Source organism: Pieris brassicae, chromosome 6, assembly GCF_905147105.1.
Source record: "Pieris brassicae chromosome 6, ilPieBrab1.1, whole genome shotgun sequence".
NCBI lineage: Eukaryota > Metazoa > Arthropoda > Insecta > Lepidoptera > Pieridae > Pieris > Pieris brassicae.
The window spans coordinates 12,885,560-12,906,869 of record NC_059670.1 but is presented as its reverse complement, the minus strand read 5'-3'; the positions used below and the strand labels follow the sequence as shown (position 1 = coordinate 12,906,869).

At 33.1% G+C, this 21,310-nt stretch overlaps 3 protein-coding genes across 6 annotated transcripts in view; 2 read left to right on the top strand and 1 right to left on the bottom strand.

Moving 5' to 3' along the window:
• Positions 1–21,310, bottom strand: part of LOC123710647 (protein MTSS 2) — a 141,518-nt gene that overhangs the window by 53,580 nt on the left and 66,628 nt on the right. The gene's annotated exons all lie outside the window — the stretch shown is intronic.
• Positions 997–14,453, top strand: LOC123710649 (phenoloxidase-activating enzyme-like). 2 transcript variants are annotated; one of them, XM_045662684.1, is made up of 9 exons: positions 997–1,112; positions 5,483–5,563; positions 7,246–7,403; positions 9,202–9,359; positions 9,589–9,746; positions 10,973–11,141; positions 12,723–12,928; positions 13,434–13,588; positions 13,949–14,453. In XM_045662684.1, the coding sequence occupies exons 1-9, from the start codon at positions 1,052–1,054 to the stop codon at positions 14,198–14,200; spliced, it is 1,398 nt and encodes a 465-aa protein (XP_045518640.1). In that variant the 5' UTR covers positions 997–1,051; the 3' UTR covers positions 14,201–14,453. The 2 variants fall into 2 exon arrangements, with proteins under 2 accessions (XP_045518640.1, XP_045518641.1); XM_045662685.1 differs by lacking the exon at positions 5,483–5,563.
• On the top strand, positions 16,774–21,232 carry LOC123710650 (phenoloxidase-activating enzyme-like). Its single transcript, XM_045662686.1, has 6 exons — positions 16,774–16,846; positions 17,861–18,021; positions 19,295–19,592; positions 19,712–19,856; positions 20,172–20,368; positions 20,484–21,232. Exons 1-6 carry the CDS (start codon positions 16,795–16,797, stop codon positions 20,888–20,890), a joined length of 1,260 nt encoding a protein of 419 aa, XP_045518642.1. The 5' UTR covers positions 16,774–16,794; the 3' UTR covers positions 20,891–21,232.

Genomic DNA, 21,310 nt, shown 5'->3' with positions numbered 1-21,310 from the left:
GATGGAAAATTGTCGACGGAAAGTTCTAAATGGTCTGGTTTTCGGGTGATTTGCCGAAAGATTATGAAGATGTAGCCATAATATCAGGTATATTCTCGAGGATACTCCAGAATCAGGTATATCATTTCTCCTCGAACATATTTTTTTTATTTGCATGTTATTTCTAGAGCGTATCAATCAATTAAGTTCAATGAATTTCAAAAAAAAAATATTTTTTTAATTGTCAGATAAGGTGAATCCCTCACATCAATCACATTATAAGATAGTACATCTAGGAGATAAAGATAAACCATATATATATTAATTTGACGCGCTTGAGTATGTCAAAATGGCGTTCTTTGTACATTCTAACAACGACCACGAGGTTGCGTCACATCCAAATCGTCAGATTTTTAGAGAGCTTTTTTTAGGTTCACTTAACGCCCCCCTAAAAAATCTGACGACGAGCTGCATAATTTTATTTTTGCATTTTCAACCCTTACGTACACCACGCAAACAATCAGATTAACATACGTACATTATTAAAAATACGTAGGACATGGATGCTATCAATATCTGACGCGCTCGAGTATGTCCATGGCACACATTATTTTACATTTTTGAAAGTCTATAGCCGTTGACCGATGAAAAGGAATACATTATATAAGATTTTTTCTTATAATTATCTAAGCTTCGCAACCCAATAGCTCTCTATGACGCTCGAGTCATAATGCTCGAGTCGATGCTAAATGGTGATTCCATTTAGCATCGTGGGCACTGCAATAAGTGCTTGTCAAATTAAACAATACATCAGTGTGTCGAGCGTTGGCAGGCTTTTGTAAATAAATATAGCGACATATGCTGCGAGCATCGTGTGCAAATACAGGTCCCTGTCATAGGGAATCATTTAGATATAAAACCTTACACAAGACCATCCCAGTATAAGCTTGTGCAGGTGTTATTTCTAGAAATCTGCTTAATACTATAAACATCAAGCAATTGCCAGTGGACAGTAGCCAGTGGCAGTAGCAATCGAACGCCTCGCCACGACGGGCGTGCGTTCGCGCATAACATGACGACTCTACACATAGTCTCCGCGTTAGTTGCAACCTATATGTGCTTCGTTCAAGGGCGTGAGTTTCAAATCCTGTTATAATCGGATGTATTTATTAAGGAAAATGTGTTTAATTATATTGCGTGGCATTTATCTTGTTCATCGCGCCAAATTTGTGGGTGTGTAATCTGTGTTGGCTCCGATAACTTCGGCCATAGTCCTAAAAAAAGGTTATGTTTATGACCCAGTGATACGAGTTCTACGTTGTAATAATAATTAATTTGGTAATTTTTTATGTATTTATATATTTGATGTGTTGGCTGTATATAAGTAAACAAACAGTTTAAATTAAATAAATCACAAGTCCATAACTTTAGATCAACTTATTATTAACTGACATAATTCTAGAATAATAAACTTAGAAACTTAGTATACCACCACAACACATCACTATTTTTTTTTAATTTATTACAAATAAAGAACTCAAAAATATAAAAAAAACAGATTCTACTACACCCTTCAACACATGCTTTATTCTTTAAAGTATTACTAACAGAATTCTTACAAACTATAAATATGTCATCTCAAAAGCGAGAGATATAAATGATAAGGTATTGCAACATTTTGGAAAAGATAGTTCTACTGGGATAAATTTCAGGGGAAAATTTATTAGTTACGCTAGGATGGTTCTACGAATATGGCAAAATTTTTAATAGGAAAACGCGATTACAACATAAGTGTAGTGCAGATAAAAAAATAATCACTATCACGAAGACACTCTAGTAGGATTAAATATCAAATTAAATGAAATCTAATATACTTGTTCAACATGAGTTCCTATTTTAAATAACCTCGGCACTGACTTTATAACAAAACTTTCGCCTATTTTTTAGACATTGAATGTTATGATGATATATTATAACCTAGAGATTTTCTCAGTAAATATAATTTTTAAATGCTAAAATAAGTTTTTATTTGTTGGACTTTGTAGATATTGATGTCCGTTATAAAACTGCAGTTCATAAGTTCATAGTTCTGCTCTATTGTCAATAGTTTGAGCAGCGTACGCGATTTAGGAATTTATATTAGTCTTTTTCACACCACTATTGTAATATTCATCAAGGATAACGAAGGGTTCTAATAGTGAAAGAATTGTTCAAACCCAGTAGTTTCAAATAAATATTTCCTCTTCATAATCTAATATTTAAAATTCTTGTGTCATGATGTTCGTTCTCATACCTCTGAAACGGCACGACCGATTCTTATGAAATTTTATAGATATTCAGTAAGTCTGAGAATCGTCTACTATCTTTTCAAACCACTAACCGATAAGGGTTGCCACAAACAACTTACAAAAATACATACAACCCCCGAACAGTCTCAAGGGTAGCATAGCAAAATGTTCCATGTTGTTATGTACTAAAAGGTAGACTAACTAAAATCTCAGTAAGAAGAAACGAAGTTCCCTGGGACTGTTAGTTTTAATAGATAAAACGATAGTGGTAACCAGATTAGTTCATTTGTATATAAATCAATCTGAGTAGTATATGAAATAGCTTTAAGTTAATACGTATGAAAGTGAATACATAACTGTTTGCTTAATAGAACATCGACTCTTAACGGTATCTTATCAGTAAACAAGGTATTTTGTTCGATCCATCCTTAAATAGGATAAAGTCAGAAAACACACAAGTAACGCTGAGTCAACTGAGTGCTAAAAAATAAATAAATATACTAAAAAAATAAACCTAGCAATGTGAATTTACTCCTGTAGAAATTTTACTGTTACCTATGAATAAAATAATAAATTACATTAATATTTAAATAATGTTTGTATTCACTGAACTTGAGCCATAGTCGGCGTATCAGGACAGAGAAATAGTCAAAGGGCACATTTCACCTCTATCATAATGTACTCTCATTTATATGTTTTTATTATTTATTTACAACCCATTTATGGCCAAATTTCAACTAATAATATTATAATAATTGTATAAGTTATTTTTAAAATTAATAATTCCTAAGTTCATTTCAATTAAAGTAAACCTATAAATGGAGTGATGTCAATCTTAATTTTATATTTAGTTATCAAATACTTCTTATAAGACAATTTATCGCCCAGATGACTTTTATTGCCATTGTGCAACTGTCCGTCAAAGCTCAACAAATAAGTTTTAAAATTAATTAGCTCAAAACCATCTTGCTAAGACCTCTTTAGTATCGTATTACTTAATTGTTTACACTTAAACTGATACTTATATTGGACGTCAAACATCTGTTAAATACATAATTTTTAACAATTAAAATCTTGTATTGTAAAAACATTTGTTCATATAACAAGCAGGAAGGGAGATGCAAGGAACGTCTTTATCGTTCTGTGTAACATAATTGTTACGCATAAAACAAACGCCATAATTAAAAAATATTATACTTATTTTCAAAGACTAAAATGGTCACACTTTATTACACTAATTAAATCTATTGGCACGATAAGTATTTGTGTGGGAATGCAACGTGACTAAATTGGCTGCAATACTGCGAAATCTTTAATTTGTTTGTCTGTAACTTTATAACAGTCTTATTAATGATGATGATGATGATGCAATAGATATTTGGTCATAATGGTTAACAAAAAAAACTATGATTCATTGAAACATATTATGATTTTTTTATTGGTTAGCTTTCTTACAATAAACTCAAATAGTCAATTATAATGCTAAATTTTATACAAAAACCAACGGCGCTACGACTCTTAGCTCTAAAAAATAAAATAAAATATGTTTATTATGGAATATAAGATACTGGTATCACTTATTCCACGTCATTAAATTTGTATCGCAGACATCACTACTCATCGGCAAAGAGACAGAGGGTGAAGGCCGAGAGAAAAAGCCGGCATAAAAACTCTCGGTACTCTTTTAATATATAGAAGAAACCAGGAGGGAGATACGTAATAAATAAAGAGCAGACTTTTTATTTGTATTAAATTACAAAACTTAACGGAAACCTCACAGCCAGTTTCCGCAACCAGCCATCGTTTTACTCAACCATATTTGAAGAAAATAAACGACCAGTCACTAGGCCTAGGTGATCACTTTAAATAGGCAAGTAGGTGATTAGCCTCCTGACAGTTTTTGGGTCTTAGGCATGCGTCACGATGTTTTCATACAACGTACGAGAAAGTGCTAAATGCAAGAAAAGTTTCTTCGTACACAGCCGGGAGTTGAATCTCGGAGACGATATCATATTATTTGTATTATAAAATGATTTAATTTTGTAAAAAAATCAAATAACACCCAACAACCTTCGATTAGATCCAAAAACATCTGTTCACTTTGCCTAAAAGAGATCTTCATAAATTAGTTTAAGTTTAAGGTCATCTTGAACCCATCATGTTTCCAACAAAAAACAACGCATTATAATTATATACCTCGCCCCTCTTTTATTTAAATGCCGAGGCCTGAAACACTACTAAACTGAACGTTAATCAATTACGAATCATTTGACATCATTCAGATCGGTCCATCGACGGAGAGTCTATACTTGAAGATACACGAAAACGTCGAGATGACAACCTCCACCTTTGGGTATTTCGAAATCGATTTAAAATTGTCAGAAATACAATTAAACAAAGTCAAGGGCTGAACTTAACTTCAAACCTGGGTTGAAGTTAATACAATTGACAATGTGATTCAATTATACATGAAACGTATTACAAAACCAGTTATACATCAAATTACAACAAATTGTCCAAGTTTTTATACGATTCTCCCACGGTTTTACAATAGACTTAACCTTACACTTGAACTGGGTTTTATCACTTGCTCAGTTGGTACTATTAATGTAGATAGCGTTAATGGGTTTATTAATTAAATAAAAAGTGATTAACAATAAACCTAATTTAAATCTAGTTACATATTTTTAATTGTTGTTTGAGGTAAATGTCTCATTTATCGTAACAACTCATTTAATAATTACTATATATACTATAGATGTGAGTATTGATTTAGATGATATATGTCTTTTAGTTATATAGCCTAAATATAACAGATTCATTAATATATTTTAAAAAATATTTAACTCTGAGCAATACCTAAACATATACAACACATTTGATGAAAAAACACGTTGTGTTTATAATAATCTAGATCAAAACATCTGGGGTAGCCCCAAGAATATACCAGAACAATCCATCGAATAAAGACAATTCGGAAATCATTTGAGACCAGAATTCAACCTCATATAGTATTTGATAAAAATAACGACGGACACGTAATATTTCATATTGGACTTACAGTCCACCAACTAAAATCTAGAGAATATACTGTGAGTATCTTGATGGACATAAAGTAAATATGCTAGTTCTGATAATTAGCTTCATTAGGCTAGAGTGAACCAAAAGAAACATTAGTTAATTATCCAAGAAATAATAAATTGCATTGACCACAGCCTGCAATCATCAACAATGGAAAACGCTGGTCAAGAAATACATGGTGATAAAGTTAAGACAAGACAGCTTGACGTTAAAAGGTAACAAAAATTCAGATACAAAATCACAATAGGGTTGAGGATACACATGGGTATATGCATGCGAGGGTATAGCAATTGAGAAAAATGAAACTTTAAAGCTAATCGGTTAAGGTCACATACCTTAAGTTTTCAGTTTAGTTGAAATCAAAAGATTATATATATATATATATATATATATATATATATGCCTATGAAAAGCACTACTGCAGATATTGTTCAGCACAAATTTGTACATGCACGCTGTACATTAAAGGTTATTTGAGGCACAGCAATTAAAATCCGCAAGCACTTATCTGAGCGATATCTGAGATATGAAGATGCCCTCCATTAAAGTGTCAACAAACTCAGCAATAACAGTGGAGTAGGTACTAGGCTCAACACTTATTTGCGATTAACTAATAATGGTAGACATCATACACACCAAAAACTGTTCCTAGATTCTTCGCTATGGCCATAAACAGAAGAGAGTCGAAAAGTCCTCCCCGTCTTGGCCGTGCCTGTCCCACGACAAACACGAGTAGAACCCGATGGAGCAGGCTTGTGTCCGATGGTGGGCAAATTATTCCATTGTATTTTACCTACTGTCAGAAGTTATATTGTTTTAGGATCCATATAAATGATGTTTCTATGTTTATAATTAAGTTTTGGAGCTTCTAAGAGCTGTTTGCACGATTGCACATATACTATGCTTCTGCAGTTCCATGTATCTTTCCTATGCTTTCAAAAAATTTGTTTGATTGCAAAGTTGGCCAGAGCAACAAAACCATAAGTAATAAGTATGAAGTTACTTCAGTTAATTTAAATCTTCATGTAATCAAACGTATCTAGAAGACAACAATTTGTAAAATATCTACTTTTAAAATATTGACAAAATATAATTCTAAACGTGTACATCCATTAAAAACAATTAAATTTATTCACATAAACATTTTTGTATCTAATCTGTGCCTTATAAGGAAAATGAAATGAAATATTTATGCAATTTAAATAAATTGCATCAAATAATTCCAACTGATCCATTATTATAATTAACTGTATTTAGACACACACATTGTTGTTGAATATCTTTTTAAAGAAAGATAAAATAAGGTACTAATCTGTGCTATAACTTTTATTTTTAAATATGTTCTGTGGATTTTTATAACTTAAAATTCTTTTTAAATCAATATTGAACAATTTAAGGATATTTACCTGTACTTATAACATCCTTTACGTATAAAGTATTTAAATAATTGATGTCCTTATAATAAAAAAAATATCAACTATACATTGCATACAATGTATAGTTGGTATGATTTTTGTTTTTTGTATGCAATTCACACTTGGTAGAAGTGAAACCTTCAAAAATTTTGGTATCAAGGCAATGAGACGCAGGTAATTTGAATTTTTTAGTTTGAAATCAATTATTAATATTGATAAAACCTAAAGTATGTAATTAAAGTTTAAAGCTATTTGACGCTTCCTATCTCATTTTGTCCCAGGTTAAATCCTTTGATTGTATGTGTCTGTCTCTTTTTAATGTCGCTTTCGTTTCGTCAACTTTCAAATCACAACGATGCTAACGAATTTTTCACTTCGCTATTTGCAGCTCGTCTGCATTCATACAAAGATAACTTGAAATGATCTTTGTATGAATGTATTTCATAACAAAAATATAGTTTTTAAATACCTTTATATTTCAGAATCACCATGTACGACACCAAATGGTGTCACCGGCCAGTGCATAAATATAAACGAATGCAAAGATCTGTTGGCAATCCTCGACAACCCCCAACGTACAAAAGAAGAAATTGAACTCTTGAGGCGATCTCACTGCGGATTTGCAGATAAGGTGCCCATGGTAAGTTCAGATTGTAAACGTACCTTGTACAACAAAAGACGATGCGTTTGGTAAAGGAGAAAAAGACTGATCGATATGTCTATGTTTTGCACTAGAAATGATGTTGACTAATAGGGCTTCAGCGTGCGACTCTCATCCCTAAGTCGTAGGTTCAATCCCCGACAGTACACCAATGGACTTTCCTTCTATATGCCCATTTAACATTCCCTTGAACGGTCAACAAAAACATCGTGAGGAAACCAGCTTGCCTTAGACAAAAACAGTCTACGCCATGTGACAGACACAGGTGACCATTACCAACTTGCTTATTAGAATAACAAGTGATCATGAAACATATACAGAAATCTGAGACCCCGAATCCCAGGCCTAAAAGGTGGTAACGCCACTAATTTATTTTTTAATAACAATAAAGCTTCCGTTTAATTCTTTATTCGTTCTCCGTTATCGTTTTTTCTAAATTATTTCAGACGGTTAACGTTAGATGTTTAACGATTACAAAGACTTTAAAATAACGCTTAAATCCACGAACACATAGAAATGAAAACTATAAACGACACACTCAATTATCTCAATACAAGATAAATAAACAGGCTTCTAGATAATAAAGATGTAATGAGACTTAAAAGAAAACAAATTGTAACCCTGGACTAGTGGCCGAATCTGGCATGATGTTCACTCGAACATTAGCGACACAGTATAATTCATAAAGATAACACATACGATTATGACTAAGTGAAGTCGATTGCTGATAAATAATGGAGGAAAAAAAATCTTACAATGAATTCGTTGGTGAATCCTTTGAGTGTTACGCGTCGAGGATTTATTCTGTCGGTACGCTACAATATGTAAAGTTATATTCATAAAAATCAGTGTAATTGTACTATCTTAACAAAGCTATTCTTTTCTCTCTTTATGTCAAATTGTGTTAATATTGTGATATTAAAAGACAGATGAGCACTTTAGTTAAAACTGTACAATTACTTGTTACTATGTTAATAATTATAACATAAAATAATTGAAATTCCAGTGATTTTCTAAAAAAAAGTAAGTAATTATTCTCTATATCTATTAATAGTGATTATGGTATTTATTTAACAAGATCCGGCACTACAATTGATGGAGTTTTTACTCGGTTACTAAATTTTATGGAATGTAAACAATATATTGCATATTTCAGTTACCAAAAGCCATTAATAACAAACAATTATAGTAATAATTATATTATAATTAATTTATAGTATAGTAGTAATAAGGTAAAATGAAATAATTGTATTATTTGTATTCAAAAGTATTGTATAACAAAGGCCTTTTGTAAAACTTTATCTTATTTAACTTTATTTAACCAATTTCTGTAAAGTTGCATATAGTAGATCATCGGAAAATAAGGTTATAAAAGTTTTAATCCTTATATGTGTACACTAGTACACGCACACATGTTTTTTTATACTGTCCAGTAACCATTTGGTTTTTTTTAATATTGATAATAACGTCAAACCGCCAGACTCGTCTATTTTTATATAAGTCTGATGTCCAATACGGTTTTCCCTTCTTTTTGAATTGAATAAAACAATAATTTATAAGAACCAAAGATCGTCGAACATCTCGACTGCGAATGTCGAGCACTGTGCTCGCAACGAGCATGTTACGCCGAAATTATCAGATTTACATTAAATAACAACTCCTAACAAACGAGTTACATTATATCATTTCGTTCATTCATTATCGAATTCATATCGAATAGTTGCCATGCTATAACAATTGTACAACTACAAAATTGATAATTATTTAATCTTTGCAGGTTTGTTGCCCCCAAATTGCACCGCCGTTGGACCGACGTTGTTTCACCTACGAGGGCAAAGAGGGAACATGTCTTGGATTGTACTCCTGTCCATCAATAATGGGTCTTCTAAACCCTCCAGTGTCTAAGGACAATTTAAGTTACGTACAAGTATCGAGGTAAGGCACTGGCAAATATTTATTCTGATTTGGCATTTGCTACCTTTTTATTTTAGTCACAACGACGAAACTCTTCCCAAAATAGATTCGATATATGAATATATAATATATTTCAAGTAATATTGTGACCTTTAACCTTTACTGGGCTACTCCAATGCATATAGGTTTCAAGGTCGTGTGAATTTCTCTAATTATACATTAGAAACATATATGGTGATAAATTTTGCAGATGCGAGAGCCCAGACCGGTACAGCGTGTGCTGTGGTCCCGATGGAGCAGTGCCGCCAGCGCCTGGCAAAGAAGCCATATGCACCCTCACTGCTGCACCACCTGACCCTCGAACCGAATGCTGTGGACTGGATAGCGGAGGAGGGAATAGGATATTTGGTATGACACGATTAAAATTTTATACTAAACAAAATTGTCATAAATTTACTTTGACACTCAGAAATCTAACCAAGTGAAGAGCATAAATTCACATACTAAATATATATAAGCAGTACAACTCTAATTATTTATTAAAGTGCACTTCTATATCTATGTATTTGTTCCAAGCTATCTTTTCTAAAATACATGACAATTATTGTAACATAAATGTTACAAAAATTAAAACATAATAATAATATGACACTCGGAAGAAAACACTTTTTTACCGGATTGAAGCTATGTATACAAAAATAAACTTATAATTATTGTACATAAATTTATTTTTTTCCGACAATATCAACTCCGGGGAAATAAATACAGATAACAAAACTTTCTCTACAGCTGTGATAATTTTTGACATTCAACACATTTTGTCTTCAGTCACCATGACCACGCACGCTGTAAAGCACGCGAAACGTCGGAAAATTTTAAAATTATGTAAAATAATTATAAGTTTATAATAATTTACTTATATATATCATAGCTTCAATCCGGAAAAAAAATATTTTCTTTCAATGTGTAAACGCTATGTTAAGACAATACAATATGACACTTTCAATTTTATTTTTAGATTTTAACGATAAGAAAAAATTTACAAGTCAGATACGCACTTAACCCTGTTTTTTTTTAAATTGATCAGTCCACTACCGATTAAATCAAGCTCTGGACAAGTAGTGTTTATTCTGTAACATTCGCGAAGAATTCGAATGAGAGATGCTTGAAGTCCTCACTTAGTTATTGCAGACGGAATTTGAAAAATTCTGATGTTTTAGAACCTTGGCAGTGAATAAAAGTTAGTCATAGAGGCGTGATAAATTTATGTTGTTCCTTATGTCGAACGCTTGCAGTTTATTTGTTCTACGCTCCAAGTGGGTAGTTTAGAGGAATTATATTATCAAGTATCTAGCATCCAGTAGAGAATTCCAAATTGAACTTTCATTTTGCGCACTTTTAAGGAAAACTCAATATGAATACCGTTTCTTAACTATCGCAAAATGCACCAGGGAGAACCCGAGATTACATTATCAGTCTGATTCCAATGTTGGCTAAACATCTGACGTAATCAATTTAAACATAATGAACGATTTGTCGTATAATATAATTGATAGCACTTATATATTAATTTTTTTATCTTCTTTCAAGAGATATAAAATCTGTTTGAATCAAATTATGTTCCCCATGCCCAGGTGGAAACGTAACAGCCATCGACCAGTACCCATGGTTGACGCTCATCGAGTACAGAGGTGTCCGAGACGATAGGATTAAACTGCTTTGTGGTGGGGCCCTCATTAGCGGCCAGTATGTACTGACCGCAGCACACTGCGTTGTTGGACCAGTATTAAATAGTGGCACGCCGTAAGTTCGAAATTAATATTGTAGACCTTGTATTTAAGTGATACCGCCGCCAATGTCCACTCTCAATGCCAAAGGGCTTGCGAGTGCGTTACCGGTCTTTAAAACACGATTATCATAACTAAAATAGCGAATTTAACACTGGAGATAAGGGAAACATTTGTATCGTAATTTCAAAATAATTACAGTGTAAAAGAACGAATTTCTGAGAAAGTCGGTATGCATGATGCCGTCAGTCGAGTTTATTGCGGGCTAGGACTTAGCAACTTAAAAAGTACTTTATTATTCAATTGTTATCGTTATTGAGAGTGGATGTTAATGCTATTTAGAGTGTATGGAAGACAGGCTACACAAACCAAATCAATTGGATTCGACGATTTAGGGAGTACGTCGTTAAATCGAGGGCAGTAACATGACGTTTACACTGTATTTATTAATATCTGTTGTGGAGCGACTCCAGTGATTCAAGCATTTACTTATTTAGAAAAGCAGGAAAACACAAATATGTTCAAAAATATTCCGATTTTTAAAGGTAATTTTTAAATGCACATGTTCAAAGAGTAATTAATAAATCAGTAAAAAAGCGTGACCCATTTTGTTATGCTACGGTACATTAAATGTTTATCGTAAATTAGACGTTTATTAATGTTAACTGTATGTACGTAAGTAAGTAAGTATGTGCTATACTGTATGTACGGCTCCTGGGTCATCAGGTTGCTTCAAATAATATTATTGTATTTTCCCTACAAAACAAATATTATGTATTCCATCTTTCACTATATTTTTAGTGTAATTGTTTGTTATTATATCACTAAAATCATACACATCACTAGCGTAATACTCGTCGAGCGTTTTTACTTATCTTGACAAAGCCGCGTACAAATTATTTTAAAAAGTCTATTAAGTATAAGGTTGTGCAATTATTTAATCAATTAATAATAATAATAATCAATGGCGCTACAACCTTTTTAATTCTGCGCCTCAGATTTCTGTATCTGTTTCATGATCGTTTGTGACTTGAATAGGCAAGTAGGTGATCAGCCTTCTGTGCCTGACACACACCGTCGACTTTTTGGGCCTAAGGCAAGCCGGTTTCCTCACGATGTTTTCCTTCACCGTTCAAGCTAATGTTAAATCCGCACATGGTAAGAAAATCAATTGGTGCACAGCCGAGGATCGAACCTACGACCTCAGGGATGAGAGTCGCACACTGAAGCCACTAGGCCAACACTGCTCTAATTAGTCAATCAATTACCGGCTAAAATTAGTAACATTAGCGCATTTAACCAATTTAAAAGGGAATTTAAGATACATATCAGCTCATGCCTAGAAGGCTAAAATTAAGACGGCTGTCAGGTGGCGTCGTGTATCTCGTGCGTATATACATATTAAGTTTCTCATGTTATTTACATAAAAAGGTAATTTTTTGTAATGAGAAATAAAGTTCTTTAGCCGTAAGATTACGGAATAAATAAATGTATTTATTCGCTCTTTACACTTGTAACTGTTGTAGACACCAAATAAAGGATGAAAAATTATACCAAATCGGTATATCAAACACATATATCCTTTATAATATTTCAGAGTAAACGTCCGTTTGGGTGAATACGACGTGCGCTTCAGTGGTAGTGACTGCGTGCAAGTCGAGGGCGGAGGTACCGATTGTACGGACCCTGTGGTCACCATACCTATTGAGAGGACGATACCCCATAAGGATTACAACCCTTCCGCTAAACTTAGGAGGAACGACATCGCATTGTTACGATTGGCACAAATGGCACCTTACACTGGTAAAGTATATTTAGTTGCAATTACACGCATAATGTTTACTTACAGGACCCATGTTTGCAATTGATGAACTACTTTGGAACAAATAAATTTTGTTGCTGGACTCTTTCTTGCACACAATACGTACGGAAGAAAAGATTCACACTGTATACAGAATAATTTCTAAATACAGTGAACCCTTATAACACGGTACTCTTATAACGATCTTTCATATTACGCGATTTCAGTTCCTCGTACAACACAGATTATATGTATGTACTGTGACATTTATAATGATTTGTAATCATGAATCATTTATACATAACGCGTCATATGGGGTCGTACAAGCGCGTTATACGAGAATACTCCTACAACGCCTTTTAGTATTAATTTTATGGATGTTTTTTATTTATATTTTAAGAATGAGGGGGGGGGGTTTCTCTTAACCCATAAACTTTACTTTTGTCTAAGCCATTTTGCGTAACAATGGAGCACATGTCACTTCCTTACAAATTCTTTTTTTGACAGATTTCATCAGACCCATATGCCTTCCTACCATGGACATAACGCTCGATACCATGACCAATATAAGACTGGAGGTAGCAGGCTGGGGAGCTATAAGTGACACAGAGAGCTTCAGCAATCTTAAGTTACATGTAGACCTGCCGTTAGCTACCAAACAAGTAAGATATACTACATATAACTTAACACAGATGAGCAAATTCCTGGTGACATTTCTTATTATTTTATGTAGACCATACAAGAATGTTAGGTTAAGGGTCTGGTGCGAGAACGTCTGGTCGTGAGAGAGTGTCTTGAAGTTACGAATGTGTAATTTTCAGAGGCAACATTTAAAAAATTGTGTAGAAAATATAGTCACTAATAAATCTGAAATGGTTTTTACAGTTGGCAAATATAGAGTATTGTATTGTTTCATACATATCAATGTTATACTAAGGCAGTGAATTCGACGAATAAATATTAGAAAAATCTTCAAGTAACTACTATCACCAATAAGTAAAAATTAACATATCAAATTACAGCAATGCGAGCCGTATTACGCCCAAAGGCAGGTGCCACTGTGGGATGGTCAAATTTGCGCTGGCGGCGAAAAGGGCAAGGATTCCTGCAAGGGTGACTCCGGGGGACCACTTATGAACGAGAACGGGAAGCTTTGGGAGGTGGTGGGAGTGGTGAGCTTCGGACCAACACCTTGTGGAATGGAAAACATACCTGGAGTGTATACGAAGGTTTACGATTACCTTCCGTGGATACGCACCCAGATAAAACCTTAATTTAATAACGAGTATAGTGAATTTAAAAGGTGTAAATGAGTAAAGCAACACTACGAAAATCGAATAGTAACAATAAATAATGAAAAAACCAGCGTTCCATGAGGTAATTTGGACTAAAGGGACAATTATACGATTATAAGATGTGTTCAAGCTATTAATAATAATGAATAACTTTTAAACGATTAAACGTCTAAAAACTAAAATCAATTGATAAGAAAAACACTTTTTGAACGGATTAAAGCTATGTATTATTATTAAAACTTATAGTTATTTACATAATTCTAAATTTCAATATTTTCCGACGTTTCGCGTACTTTTCAGCGTGCGTGGTCACGGTCATCGTGACCACGTACGTAATAATAATACATAGCTTTAATCCGTTCAAAAGGTGTTTTTCTTAATGTGTAAAAGCTATTTTAACAAAAGACAATACTATCTATTGATAAGTAACAGGAGAATATAAATCTCATTATTTACCTTTATTATTAACTACGGACATTTATAGGATGTACATTTTGTCATCAGGAATATTACAGGTGTCCTTTGTCACTGAATTGAACAGAGAGACGAATTAGTACTTAAGTTGCATGTGCAACGGGAGCATATGTATTGAAAGATATTAGGATTTTTTAGTAAACTTAAACATATGTACGATGTACAAAAATTACAACTGATGATAGCAAATGTTCAGTGGACACTGTTGTGGTCTCTGGCAGAATGACTAACACTGTGGAGCAGACGTGACATAATGCTGAGCCAGGGCCAATTACAACCACAACACACACACTTAAAATTTACCTTATTATTTTTGATTATTATGATTTTGTGTGTTTCTGTTTCGTTAGTAATAAAAGTTATGCTATGCTATGCTGCTATATTGTTATAGTGAAAGTTGACATATATTAAATGTAATACTCTAAAGTTCATTACAAATTATATAAATATTAAAGTTTTCTACAGTAATCAAAAAAGTAGGTACTTGATGTACTTACTCTGCTTACTTAGAAACTTCGAGTAGACCGATCCCCTTAATGAGTTTTTGTTCCTCAATATCCCAAGGTTACCTTATCAGGGCTACGGCCATTGAGAGAATTAAATCACACTAGCATAATAAACTTCGGGATTGATATCACTATAGAATATTGAAAGGCTCTACTGGGTTTCAATAAACCTTAATTATTTTTTAAGTGTGTTTTTGTATGAACGTATTGTTTTTAGAAAAAAACTTTGTATTTATTCTATATTTGTATGTGTAGGTGTAGTTAATAAAAAATATATATTTAATTAATTTGTTGTTTTGTTGTGTACGGAAAACTCATTGGTAACTTATAGAAAAAAAATAGTTAAATTATGTTAAATTGCGCGTGAACAGACGGGAATCGAACCTACGAACTCAGGGATGAGAATCGCATGCTGAAGCCAGTTTCCAACATAGCTCTTCTCTCTCGTCTATGGTTACTTATGTTAGAAGATTTGAACATTGATGGCAGTGATTTATCATTCCATTCCTTCCATACAAACCAACTTGTATATAGAAGTAACCAGAACATCTAACTCACGCGATAGAAAACCTCAACCTCGGAAGTAGACAGACAAAAGTCAAACACAATACAAAAAAAAATATTCGTCTATCATTCTTAATAACCACATAAAGCAGGGCAAAACAGTTACTGATTTACAAGATCGAACCCAAAATCTGGCCTAAGTTTAGTACTTATATTCATGCAATGCAATGACTAGCTTAAAGTTGGTGGGAAAGATGCTGAAGATTGAGAGAGATGGAGCCAGTTTTAGGAGGCTACTCTAAGAAATACGGTATGCGGACAAAGCTATGCTGTTATCGTGTCCTGGAGTTTTAGTGGGTATACACAGAAAATCCCACATAATTCTTCACCACAATGTAGTCGTGCCGCTGAGGGGTATACGTAACTCACCTAAAATATCAATGTAAGAGGTCCTTGAAAAAAAATATATTTGTATATAAAAGGGTCATTGTAAAAAGGGATAAATGTTACAAGGAATAAATGATAGTTTACTATATATAGGCTTAATTAATTCAGAACTTTTGCAAGCGATGCGCAAACGTCGTTAGGTCTTTGGCTAACAGTATAATAGAATCATTCCTAAAGAGTTAACGGTATTTCATAAAGATTTTCCAATCTATCAAAGAGATCGAAACAAAAGCTATTATATTATATATAAGCTAAAAACTATACATGTTTAAATTCTGAAGTATTCCCGAACCAATTTGACTTAGGAGCCCTTAACAAAAGAGCGTACTAATTCTTAAAAGGCCGTCATCGCACTCGCCAGCTCTCTGGCATTGAAAGTCTCCATGGTCAATCACTTAACATCAGGTGAGCCTCGGTTGCCCACTGTTCTATAAAAAAATCATAGCTTCCGATTTTAAATTGGAAATAATGATTTCATCTGCGCACATCAACCTAACCAAACAAATTACCAAAACACTGTCACAATCAATTCATTTTTGTACATCTGTATTCGCTTATAAAAAATAAATATTTCCTTGTATTATAAAAACATACCACAGCGAAAACCAGTCCCAGTCAACTACTGTACGTTGCCCCTGCGTCATGTGTAAATTACGAATACTGTTGATCTGCTATTCAATCGTGTTCGCTACTGGTGAGTTTATTAATTTAATACGTTATTCATATATGAATGCCATTATATAATTATGCAGACTTCATTAATAATAATTGTATAAGTAACAGGTTAGCTCCAAGATTTCTTACAAAAATATCTCGGCCTCACATCAAACATATCATTCACAAATTTATCGTGACCAAACCAAACATTGCCCAGTTTATATATTTGTTTAATACATTGTTATATTTTATTTATATTAAATTCAAATATTGCATATACAATATTTTATTATTAAATCAAATTAATAGGAATGACTCACTCAATTGTTTTCACGCTAAACATAAAAAATATATATTTTTTAAATATTGCACTGACAGTGTGCTTAAAGAAAATACGCATACGAGACCTAACGTTCACACGTATTAACAATGAAATTCATTTAAAAAATCCATTGCTTTATCAATGAATCCATACAACAACTTGAACTTTTTTGTGTAAGTATAAGTTCAATATTAAGGTTAGTTTTGTAAATGTTCTAGTATTTGTATTTGTATGGCCACTTTTAGGGTAAAAGTCTCGTCCATATGTTTCCATTTCTCTTTGTGTTGAGCAACATTCATCCAGTTTTTCCCCTCTCGTTCTATTTCGTCAACTGTTCATCTTTTCTTATCTCTTGTCCTATACATCTTTTTCCAGTAGATCCAGTACATTTTGTTTCAAGAGACCATCTTTTATCCCGCGCTCTATCAATATGACCCACCCATTTCCATTTAAGCCTTAGAGCGTGTAACCAAAACTTACAGATGCACTTGGCATCTGTAAGTTTTGTTTTGTTACGAATAACAAAATTTTAAATATTGCATCTCAACTTTAAGATGCTTCTTTGCGAAATCCTTTGTTGTGTAAGAAAATCGTTCCAAGAATATAAAGACATACGATTTTTGTGATTTACCACGCTCACTTCACTTAGACCTTTCCAATATATCATAACAATTATAAAATAGACAACTGACGTCTTTAAATGAATCCAACGAATTTTTTTTACTGTAGCAAAACTGTGCAAGGTCCCAAACGGGGGTGCAGGCGAATGCAAGGCGATATCAAAATGTCCAGTTCTGAACGATCTGGAAAACAAACCGTGCAAGAGCGAAGCGGAGGAACTATTCTTGCAACAGACCTTGTGCGGGAATTCATTTTCTTATATTATTAAGGTAATATTTAGGAAATTAATCTATAAAAATAAAAATGTATCGCAAAATACGTTGCTAAGCACAAATCTCCAAGACGTCTGACAAGTCAAATCATTTATTCCAATTTGACCACCTAAAATTGCACTTTTGAACGTTAAATAAAACAAAGATGATTCTAGTTGCCCCTTCCGAAAGGTTCGTGTGAAGAACAATGGGCAAGAAACTCCACTCTTACTCTTTTAAAATAGCTTTAACAATATTTTGTATTCATTAGTTAAATAATTATATCTCTAGACAATGTATTTTAGTATAGTAGTTTTGTTCTAGGAGAACAAAACTACTATACTAAAATAGGGACAAAGTATTTTTAGTACACACGTTCGTCTCATATTTACATATATTGAAACCGTTGAATATTATACATTAAAGATTAATAATAAAATAACAAAAATATGTAAAATTAGATTAGCAACCATTTGGATTTTATCAAGGCAGTATGATTGTCCTATGGAGCGGGATCCGCATGTTTCCAAGCAAAAAATTATCAAAAATATTATAGAATATCAATCTGTCCATATGGTGGTATGTATACGTAGATACTAAAAAGTCAAAATCATATATAATGAAGTTCGCGGAAGCAGCAAGTATAATATAAAAACAAACGATAGAGTAACGCATCTGGTTAAACAGCTGCGAGTCAGTTTTATCGTATGCAAGGCTAGACAGAAGACTAATCTGGATTTTTTCCCACGGAAATTATTTAATATAAATATGAATATTACTGAAACGTTAAGTTAAGTTAAACTAATTGCAGTTTAGTATAACATTTATAAGTTTTCAATGTAGAACAATTTTATTAACACATAATACGTGATCCAGTCCATTTAAATTATTGTGTTGAGCACAGAATCGCAATTTCATTCATCCAACCAGAATTAATTTGTTCAATTATAATTGTAAGCTGAATTATCACTGACATATTTTAATGAATGTATCCAACGCGTCATATAGCGAACGTATAATTTACGCACACGAATTAGACTTTGTTTCCTTCCTCAAATCCTTAAAGTTGAGGAAAACATACTGATGAAGTTATTTTACACAGTTCTTATTCATATCCCATTTTTTATAATACAAGTAATTCTTTAATCATACCAGGAACATTAAAATAAAAGTGAATCAAGCAAAGATTTAGATGTTTATAAGCGATTAATGTAACAACCGTTAGTAAAGACAATTTTAAGGATGTAGAAATTCAAATTCTTTACATTAAACTTTTAAACGTAAAATTCAGGTGTGCTGTCCAATCGATACAACGTCGTTCCGGATCAAGCCGGTTGTATATACAGTAACAAAGGAAACTACACCAAAAACAGAACCAAAACCAGAACCGAAACCAGAACTAAAACCAGAACCAAAACCAGAACCGAAACCAGAACTGAAACCACTTGTACTTTCTAGACCAGAGACGAATCCAACTGTCGGTATCGATGATAAGATAAACAACAATGATAAAACAATCATGGAGAATATTTCCGTAGATCCAGATGGCACTTGCGGAATTGACTCTACTAGCGGCAATAAAATTTTTGGTAAGCATTTTGTAGAAAGCCTACACACGAAAATGTTTATTTCAGTGCTATCCATTTAATTCCCATAAATGAAATTCCAAAAATTAATCAATTCTACTAAACGAATTCTACTGTTTCAGGAGGTGAAGCGACTAACATTGATCAGTATCCCTGGTTAGCTTTACTACAATACGCGAGAGAATTCCTTCTCTGCAGCGGCAGTTTAATTTCTCCAAAGTTAATTTTGACGGCTGCACATTGCATCAGCGGGTCAAATAGAGCTCCGTAAGTTTCCAATATAAGTACCATTATAATCGGAGCATCTTGTGTAGTGTGTGTATCACTTGATCAGATATCGTAAAATAGGAAAATTAAAACAAAATTGCATAAAAGTTATTTCATCAACTTTCGTATGGAGACAATGTCAAAATTAGAGATTAAGCATATTGAACTGCTAAACATAAATTCACAACCTTTATCTTAATTGACAAACTGGAAGAAAAGATAAAATAGGATAAACTAGAAATTATTGGAAGAAATAGGCGCCAAGACAGTGATGATCATAACCTAACTAAATTATGTAATATTTTGCAATTTCAGGCTTTTCGCCCGTCTAGCAGAATACAACATAACCTCATACCCAACAGACACCGTAGAAACTGATGGTGGTGGTTTTGACTCTTCAACTGTTGTTATCATTCCAGTTGAAAATACACTCGCGCATCCAGACCACAATCGTAGCAAAAGGCTGCATGACATAGGTTTTGTTAAGCTCCAGAGGGCCGCCGTTTTGTCAGGTTCGTTTTCCCTCTTATTTTTAACATGTACATTTATACATATATAGCTTAAGAGCTAGTAAGCTAGAGAGGGCAAACTATATAAACACGTAATTGAAGTCTTCCTTTTTTCCAGATTTTATAAAAATTATCTGTCTACCCACAGTGGACCTTTTCCCACAGTTTAATAAAAAGACAAATTTTACTGTGGCTGGATGGGGATTGGACGAGTCTGGAGAATCTAGTGACGTTAAGAAACATGTGATGCTTCCGTTTGTCAAAGACGACTACTGCAAGGAACGTTATTCGGACCTACCACTTTTAAATGTTATATGTGCGGGAGGTGAAGCTGGCAAGGACACTTGTAATGGCGACTCGGGTGGTCCGCTGATGTACGAAGTTAGTCCGTCATTTGTTATCATTGGTGTACTGAGTTTCGGTTACCGTGAATGTGGAATTGCTGGTTGGCCTAGTGTTTACACTAATGTCTTTCAATATATAAAGTGGATTAGGGATGTTACTGAGGGTAGGATTAAAATCTAATATTTTATTGGATAATATAATTTTGAGTTTAAAGTGTATGGTTAAGGTTGCTCCACTATTAACTTTTATATCAAAAACTTTTTAACGTTAATATTGCACAGTTAGAAGGTTACCATAAGTCTGAATAAATATTTTTTTTAATTAAAACGATTTTGTAGAAAATATTTATAATCCTAACTTTAAGATACCTGAACACACAGATTAATTAATTTGACATAATAAATTAATTTCCAACGCTTTCACTTAAGCGTCAAAATTTATAAATCTTTGAATCAATACTCACGAGAACGAATCTCAATTAGTATTAAGCTGTTATGTAAATTTTACACATAAAATGTGGTGTTCCCGAAAACAATTTTTCATTTCTTTCAATATATTTATTCGTACCTTCCACCTACTTTTACTAAAGTACATACAGGA

What these genes read in the sequence shown, in the direction of transcription:
- LOC123710650 (XM_045662686.1), top strand. Translation starts at nt 16,795, where the DNA reads ATGTGTAAATTACGAATACTGTTGATCTGCTATTCAATCGTGTTCGCT. An exon ending in TTCAATCGTGTTCGCTACTG is followed by an intron (nt 16,847 to 17,860) that starts GTGAGTTTATTA and finishes TTTTTACTGTAG; the next exon opens with CAAAACTGTGCAAGGTCCCA. An exon ending in AGCGGGTCAAATAGAGCTCC is followed by an intron (nt 19,857 to 20,171) that starts GTAAGTTTCCAA and finishes TTGCAATTTCAG; the next exon opens with GCTTTTCGCCCGTCTAGCAG.
- LOC123710649 (XM_045662684.1), top strand. Translation starts at nt 1,052, where the DNA reads ATGACGACTCTACACATAGTCTCCGCGTTAGTTGCAACCTATATGTGC. An exon ending in AGTTACGTACAAGTATCGAG is followed by an intron (nt 9,360 to 9,588) that starts GTAAGGCACTGG and finishes TAAATTTTGCAG; the next exon opens with ATGCGAGAGCCCAGACCGGT. An exon ending in AGGAGGGAATAGGATATTTG is followed by an intron (nt 9,747 to 10,972) that starts GTATGACACGAT and finishes CCCCATGCCCAG; the next exon opens with GTGGAAACGTAACAGCCATC.